The sequence below is a fragment of the Brachyhypopomus gauderio genome, chromosome 4, assembly GCF_052324685.1.
Source record: "Brachyhypopomus gauderio isolate BG-103 chromosome 4, BGAUD_0.2, whole genome shotgun sequence".
NCBI lineage: Eukaryota > Metazoa > Chordata > Actinopteri > Gymnotiformes > Hypopomidae > Brachyhypopomus > Brachyhypopomus gauderio.
In genome coordinates this window covers 28,112,246-28,121,074 of record NC_135214.1, presented here as the reverse complement: position 1 = coordinate 28,121,074, position 8,829 = coordinate 28,112,246, and the positions used below count along the sequence as shown (strand labels likewise).

Here is an 8,829-nt window from a genome sequence, read left to right as displayed (position 1 = left end):
CCCATCATGGCCGCACAAATGCATATGCCCCTCATTTTTATTTACGTATCGGTGTACGTATTGGCCCTTCACAGCAGTGTGCTACTGCCCTCTCCTCTGTTTCCAGTGATCTTCCCCACCAGAGCATCGAGAGCGTGCGTGTGTGAAATGCCCCCAGCCCTTTAGCTGTACAGCGGACGGTTCGGCCCACAATCAATAACTCCAAATGGGTTTGGTGAGCGTGCAGGCGTATCTGCCTGCTGGAGCAGATGATGCACGCCATGGTCTCGTGCGCCGGTCCTGGGCCGGGCGCATGGCCTGATTTCCCTGGGTGGCCCGAGGTATGTTGGTGAAGCTTGGGGGTATGGCTGCCTGCCACCCCGCCCCTCAGGAGTGAGACCTCACAACCCACGGGGCCACAGTAACACAGCACTCACTTTCTCTGGTCTAATGAATTAAATACCTGAAAGGAAAAAAATTATAAAAACTTTTGAAACTTTGGCTCACAAGAAATCTTGCTTGAGGTGTTAGACAGCAACTATATATATATATATATATATATATATATATATATATAGATAGATAAAAAATCTGGACAAAAGCCTCAAGAAGTCATTTCAGCAGTTAACAGTGTTTTGCTTAGTCATTGCTTGCATACTGTACTGCAAGCAAAATAATTATACGTTTCTAATGAATTCTTTTTTTATCTTACGTATGCTTCAACTCTATGGCACACAGTAAAGAATCAGCATACCGGTCTCCCTGCATCACCACTGCTAAAGGAGCAGCATCTCTGGTTTTACTGGGCAGATTTATTGATATCATTTATTTGTCTTCAAGTAAAATGAACATTTTTGTTTTATTACCTAAACTGCTGGCAAATTTCCTCCTACATATAAACATTTAAATATTCTCATGTAGAGCACTTATTTGTCAAAATAAAAAGATGCAGACATTTTCAGACTTTGAATAATGCAGTGAAAACCTTTTTAAACATAATGCAAATGCTTTAGCTTTCTCTATTTTCAATTAGAGCATATTGTGCTATAAATTCCTCTCATGGTCCATATAGGCAAGGCAGGTTTATTTCTAGAGCACTTTTCATACATCCTGGATACGAGTGTTTTGTACAACATACAGCAAAGAAACACGTTCATGCAAAAAACATGGAACATCCAAATTTTTGAAGACATTTACAGCAATAAACCTACATTACCGTGCGTTCAGTGATGGTAAGTAAAAAGGTCTTTATTAACACTGCAAGGCGGGGAAGAGGATATTACGCACAGATGATGGAACAAAATCGTTGTCCCCTCTTTTACCTTTAATATCGTCAGCACGTTACAATGTGGTAGGAGCAGCGTCTGGGTCCCTGAGTGTCTGGGTCTTGATCCGCACATGCAGACTCATTCAAAACCAACATGCCGTCTGCCCCCAACGCAGGTGAAGTCAGAGGTGCACTGGAAAAACACGGCAGTCTTCAACAATTGTCTCCTCTGTCATTTCTGCTCGTCATTTTGCTGCCATGGATCATGGTGTTGTGGTGGAAATTTGGTGATTTCCATTTAGATCAGGCTTTCTTAGTATACGTTAAACACATTAGAAATAAGGTTTTTGCATATGTGTGTTAATCAAAGCACTAAAGTCATTCTGGTGACTTTAGTAGGCCTCAGAGATGTGTTTATGTGTGCCTGTCTGGGACATTTAATCTGATGTTCCTCTGGTGTTCCTAAACTGACCTCGCTGGAGACGCATAATCTCAGCTTGGAAAGGACTACGGCGACACTCAGTCTGCCATGCCATCACGAGGATGCTGAGCAGGGAGGGGGCACGCATCATATGCATCTGTCAAATCAGAGTTAATCACTCCTTACTTTGTCCAATCATATTTAGTTAATAACCGTGTGTTCACCTCGTGGACACCGTGTGTATTGATGATCAAGGGTATAAAGGATGAGAGTTCGGAATGGGGAATTAGCTCTCTCTGTGACTGACACGTGGGTGTTTGTAACGGAGATCTCAAGGGTTTAATCTATGTCTATGTTTAAATAAATCATTGTACTTATTATCTAACCCAACTGCTTCTGACTTATTTTGTACTCACCATTGAAGGGTTTCAGAATTTCTAAGACATTTTGGCACCCCAGATGGGACTCCACGACTGAGGACGGCACACCTGAGGGAGAGACTAAGCGCTTAGCTCCTGAAGGCCTTACTTCAGTCAGCCAACGACAAATTCCGTTGAGCGGGACTCGCAGGTGTGTGTGCCTCCTCGGCGTCGGAGTTTTCCCAGGAACAGACGAACATTTAAGTTAACTAAACCCTGGTGAGTACAAAGTGTTGATATAAGCTTATTGCAGAGGTTGTGACTTCTCTCTTGGTGCGTGTATACACGGTTATGGTTATCGGGCGGGGTAACTGAATGATTAAGTGTTTCACCTTCGGCTGGGAGTCGAGGACCAGAGTATCAGGGAGAGTGAGAGTCAGGCTCTGCGTGAGTGTGTGCGTTGTGTGAGGGAGTGTTGTTATTTTTTTTTCTCCCCAGAAGCAGCAAAATGGGCGGATGTGGTAGTAGTCATACTGACAGGGAGGTCAGTGAGATACTGCACGCACATCCTAGAATAAGGTACATGAAAGAACGGTATGGGCCCGAAAGTTTAAAACAATTTCACATGTGGGTTACTAAATGTGATTTCCCAGAGGAAGGGAGTTTTAACATGAACCGAATTGCAGCATTAAAACGAAGTCTGATAAAAGAACAATATGATGGGTTTAAGGTAAACTGGGAAGCTTTTGACTTGTGGGAGAGGGAGGCGAAACGGCGGGATTATAGATTGCAAACACAAACTAAATATGAAGTTCAACTGGGACTTCAGAATCTCCAGTCTGTTAAGTGTGTTGCAGATCCAGACCTGGACGGATGTCTCAGGCGACCCCCAACCGCCCTGACGGCCCCACCCAACCCCACCGACGTCAAGCCCCAGGAACCAGTCAGACAAAACAAGCCTCCTCCAGCACGTCCAATCAGCCCAGTGGCTATGCACACAAGATCGCGAGACGGGCAAGACACAACTGCCGGACCAAGCCAAGGACGGATGGTCCACGTCAGCGAGCCGCCCCTGTCTCCTCCTCCGGAAACAACCAAGGATCAGGTGATGTGCCCAATGGTAGAGGTGGCTGGTCAGGATGGGCCTATGCTTGTTATGAGAACATGGACTGTTGCAGATTTACAGGAAGTGATGAAGCAGTTCAAGCTCCCTGGTGACATTGGGGGGCGTAAGTTTGCACATGAACTGGACATGTTTTGCCGTGAGTTCAGGCCGACGTCACATGAGCTGCGACGACTCCTGGGCCTGAAACTGGGAGTAGAGGTTACAAAGATCCAGATGGACTGGTCAGTCAAGAACATTCAGTTGGTCAACAGTGAGTGGTCACATGAAGGTAACGAACCGTATCGGACAATGTTACATGAACTATGTGCAGCAATACGGGATGCCTTTCCCCTTGTTATGGATTTAACCAAAATAGCTATTTGTAAACAAAATGACTCAGAGACTGTGCAGGAGTACCTGTATCGACTCACCCAGGTGCATGATGCTCACTGCGGCATGGACAAGCCCGACAGGATGGACAACGGGCCAATCACACCCTATGAAGCTCATTTGCGGAATGCTTTCATCAATGGACTGAAGCCGGAGATTTCCGAGAAGCTCAAGGACACTTGCATCACGTGGGAGACAGCCAAGATGGAAGTGATTGTGCAACATGCTATCCACGCGGAAAGGCGATGGAAGACGGTGAGTGCCTGGAAGCAAGACAAAGAACCGCGGCAAACACAACTTTCCATGGTTCGAGTGATGAGGGGCGATGAAAAAGGTAACTGTGCAGGAGGCAAAAGCTGGAGGGAGCAGAAGAGGACTAAAAAGGTGAAGAACCGCAGGAGAGATGATGACGACAACGCTTGTTACATCTGTGGAGAAGACGGACACCGGGCAAGAGGGTGTCCACAAAGACAGGATAGCGGGAGAAGCAAGGTCAGCAGAGTCATGGTGGGGACTGATGGTCGGAGGGGTCAACTGGTGATGTCCTGAAGGGTCAGGTAAGACACAATTTTTTTTTTCCTATGCTCTGCAATGAAGAAATGCTTCCGCTAACACCTACTGGTTCTGTTTTTTCTTTTTTTTATTCCTTTATTATATAAAAAAAAAAAAAAAAAAAAAAATTATATACATATTATTCTGCAACTGGGCTATGCAAATAATGATGAACTGTCGTATGGGGAATATATGCTGTTTTATGAGACAAGTGCTGCTGCTGAGCGGTTATGTTTTTTTGGGGTTAACTTGGGCAGAGCAGGTTAGGTTTCAAACAGTAAACGGTGTGGCTGAGGCAGGGTTTGTGTGCGCATGGCTGTGGGAGTGGGTGTGATGGTGTGCGGTACAGTCCGTCAATGGACGGGTTTTTCTAAACCACTGATTTGGGAGGTCAGAGTGAGCAGGGGAGTGCAGCTGTATCTGGGCGAGTTGCCAACATTCCAATGTCCAAAGATAAGAGGGTGTGTGTGTGACTGAAGGGAGTCCCACAGACTCTGTGGTCCCAGGGGAGTGTGACTTAGAGAAACACATCTAGGTCAGACCGTAGGCCTTGCAAACCACAGTACCCCTTGAAGCGGTCAAGGGGATACGACCAGTCTTTGAGACATTGGGAAAGGGGGGGGTAATTGTTCCATATGCTAATTCACCAGTGGGAGTTCCAATTTTTTTCCTGAGTGAAAATTTAGGGAGCCTGGTGTACCGAGGAGTGGAGGTTGTTAAAAGCTCTCCAGGCGGTAAAATTTAGATGTGGTAGCAGGAGCCCCGTTGGTACCGAATCCCTTAACAGTTCTGTCACAAGTCTCACCTGACAGTAAGTGGGTTTTTTGTTGATTTGGCTAATGCCTTCTTTTCTGTACCGGCACATGCAAACTCACAGCTTTGGTTTGCTTTTAAGGTTGATGGTCAACCATACACTTTCACTCACCTAAGCTAAGGCTGTCGACAGGCCTTTAATGCATTTAAAAACAAGCGTTGCACACATCCTTAACATTGGGCCTGGCTAACTCTGTATTTCTGTTTGTCCAAACAGCAGATGATAAGCGGCGACTGAGATCTATTCCCCAATGCCAGACCTGAGGGAGGTCTGGAGCTATTTGTGGACGGATCGGCATCACGTAATCCAGCAACAGAGAAAAACTGTGTGGGTTATGCAGGGGTTTCGCAACACAGCACTGTTGAACCTGGACCACTGTCAGGGCACCATTCGGCGCAGGCAGCTGAATTGGTGGCTCTGACTCAGGCATGATGAATGGTTCTAGGTAAAACAGTGGCGATTCGCACAGGCAACAGGTATGCCTTTGAAGTAGTGCACGACTTCGGGGCTATCTGGACACACAGGGGGGTTCTCACTTCATTGGGGAAGTTGATCACACATCGTAAATCAATTGCTGAACTTCGTGATGCCATTCTCGTCCCGAAGCAAATAGCGGTATGTAAATGTGATGTATATATTCTGACAATAAAGATTCTGTTTCTTTGGGTAATGAACGGGCAGATTTGGCTGCAAAGCAAGCAGCTGGGCAGTCATTTAAGCAGGGTTTGGACACCATGTACACTCTGTGTGCTGATAACACCGTTGTTTCCACAACAGCTGAGATAAGCGAGCTCCAGAAGACAGCAACCGCCTCGGAGCTGTCTGCGTGGCAGCGGGCGGGTGCGGTGAAGCGGGGGGGCCTTTGGGTTGGGCCCAATGACAAACCGTTTCTTCCTGGGAGCATGTTTCCTGTGTATGCACGATTGACACACGGTGAAGATCATGTGTCAACAGGGGGGATGTATGATAACAATGTATGATGTATGATAACAATGAGATCTTATTTGGCAGGCCGCCAAATACAGGCATCGGGTGAGAACGACCCTCTGCACCCACCACGAGCGAGTGCAATGATGCCATGTTGATTTATTGTGCAAACTTGTCCTCTGTCTTGTCACAAGTTCACAGGGCAGTGAAAGAGGCGTTGCCTAAGCCATGGGAAGGTCTACAACACAACCTGAAACCCGGAGACTGGGTGGTTGTGAAAGACTTCAGGAGGAAGAACTGGAGGGCACAGAGGTGGAGAGGCCCATTCCAGATCCTCCTGACGACCCCAACAGCAGTGAAGGTGGCTGAGAGGGGAACGTGGATTCACGCTAGCCATTGCAAGAAGGTTCCAGTACCTGAGCAGACGAAGAGCAGCCCTGAAGCATCCCAGCTTCTGTAGGGTGAAAGGAGGGTGTTCGGGCGCCTCAGTCGAGTGGGTGGAAGTGCAGAAAGGGCGTGACCCGCACTCCAAGCACAACGGCTGTCAAGAAGGGTCAACGATCACCCACCATGAACCCTGTGCTCTTGCTCATCCGGTGATGGAGCTCAATGGCGATGGTTGTTGATGGTTTTCTGTGTGCCTTGTTTTCTGTCACTTCTGAGGAGTTGTGTCTTGCAGGCTGCAGACACGGCGCTAAAACCTGAGGACCTCACGATGAGGACGGATCAAGGCCACCAATCTACTACCTGATGTTGATTCATTTAATGATGATTATGTTTAGTTTAACTACTTCATTGAACAATGTTGTATTCTGTTTGTAATCAGGTGTGATTTGTTTGACCATCCATGTACTTCCTGGAAATTATGCTACGATCGAAAGCCTGTATTGGAGTGGTCTGTAGTCAATGTAATTTGTCCATAAAGGACAAAAAGGAGGGAAATGTGGTGGAAATTTGGTGATTTCCATTTAGATCAGGCTTTCTTAGTATACGTTAAACACATTAGAAATAAGGTTTTTGCATATGTGTGTTAATCAAAGCACTAAAGTCATTCTGGTGACTTTAGTAGGCCTCAGAGATGTGTTTATGTGTGCCTGTCTGGGACATTTAATCTGATGTTCCTCTGGTGTTCCTAAACTGACCTCGCTGGAGACGCATAATCTCAGCTTGGAAAGGACTACGGCGACACTCAGTCTGCCATGCCATCACGAGGATGCTGAGCAGGGAGGGGGCACGCATCATATGCATCTGTCAAATCAGAGTTAATCACTCCTTACTTTGTCCAATCATATTTAGTTAATAACCGTGTGTTCACCTCGTGGACACCGTGTGTATTGATGATCAAGGGTATAAAGGATGAGAGTTCGGAATGGGGAATTAGCTCTCTCTGTGACTGACACGTGGGTGTTTGTAACGGAGATCTCAAGGGTTTAATCTATGTCTATGTTTAAATAAATCATTGTACTTATTATCTAACCCAACTGCTTCTGACTTATTTTGTACTCACCATTGAAGGGTTTCAGAATTTCTAAGACAGTGTTTTTTTTTTTTTTTTTTTTTTTAAGTCAAAGAAAAACCCACAACTCAGGAAATTAGCTTTTGTGGTTTGTCGAAAGAGAGGTACTGAACGCCAAGTGCTTTAAGATCGGTGAGGATGTGGCCGCCATATTTCTGAATTAACAGTTTCAGCTATTCATTTCCATCCATTTCTTTTATGTCTGGGCACGACTAGGTGAGGAGGGTCCTTTTGGGTTAAAGCAGAGAGTCTGACTTTGTGAACGAGGATTCACAGGTGAAATATTAGCAGTAAATTATTACACTGTGAACTCCACAGAGATGCCAGAGTAATTTGTAGCTGCAATGCTGCTTTTATGCTTCCCTGATTGATGTTAACATATCGTTTTCATTAAACGGCTCCATCCCCGTGCTGCCTTTGGACTGTTGCTGAATGAATTGTTTCGTATCTTTGGCTTTTGCAGCAGTCACCTCTCTGGTTTGTGTTTTCACTGTGGCTGTAGCCAGATGAATCAGAGCACATGTAGGTGTGTTTCATGATTCCCCAACACCCCCCTCCCGGCTTTCTCTCATAAACCTTATTTTTCATCACGCCACACAGGCTGAGAGTCAATATCTGGTTTTAGTTCAACTTCCTCAGCACATAATGTGATTTGCAGCCCACCAGCACAGTTTACAGGAGGACTCACACCATCAAGCAGCCATGGCAAATATTACTGAATCCGCTGACCTTTGGGAGGAAATAATTGAATTACATCCACTGAAAGATCGATTGTTTTGTAGAGCGAATTGAGTTTGAAGTCCATCCACACCGTGGGTGTCTTGACTTATTGCCTGCTATTATGAAATGGCAATATGTCCTTAATGTAGAAGACTGTTAACATTGTTGGCCATGACAAAAGTCTGCTAATGAGTCGGTCTTGGACATTTTTGTTCCCCACTTAACTTGAAAGGGCTGCAATGTAGTATCATGACAACTAATGGAGAGGTCAGAAATGTCTTGTCAGTTGTATATATATATTTTTATCTTCTCAGAAGACAGTTACATAGTTGAATGTTAAAATGACAACTTCAAACTGAGAGAATATGAAATTGAAAATGAATGTTGACTGTATGACAGGCTTTTAGCTCAAACTTAGATTCTTCGTAATCGTGAAATGACGGCCTAATTTGACCAAGCTCACATAATCTGCGACAGGTTTACAAAAAGCTTCATAACATAATGATCATTGTTAACTCGTGGTGCGAGTAGTAAATTAAACCCTTTCCTTAATTTAATGTCTTAATGCCACAATGTTTTAAGCAATCCCAGATCAGTCGGCTCTACTGTGTCTTATTGCTCTGGCTAGTATCCAAATACAGTGGCTTTTAGCTAAATGCACTGTTTTGTGCACTAATAACACGTCATGCTCCCTACAGAAAGACTGGAAGCATTGAAAGTCTTGAATAACAGTAAAACAGAATCAGTTATGAAAATGTTTTGTTGAATCCACCATCTAT

At 45.1% G+C, this 8,829-nt stretch overlaps 1 protein-coding gene across 1 annotated transcript; it reads left to right on the top strand.

Moving 5' to 3' along the window:
- Positions 1–1,523: 1,523 nt before the first annotated feature.
- LOC143512823 (uncharacterized) lies at positions 1,524–7,290 on the top strand. Its single transcript, XM_077003536.1, has 2 exons — positions 1,524–4,078; positions 5,665–7,290. The coding sequence occupies exon 1, from the start codon at positions 2,535–2,537 to the stop codon at positions 4,068–4,070; it is 1,536 nt and encodes a 511-aa protein (XP_076859651.1). The 5' UTR covers positions 1,524–2,534; the 3' UTR covers positions 4,071–4,078; positions 5,665–7,290.
- Positions 7,291–8,829: the final 1,539 nt, after the last annotated feature.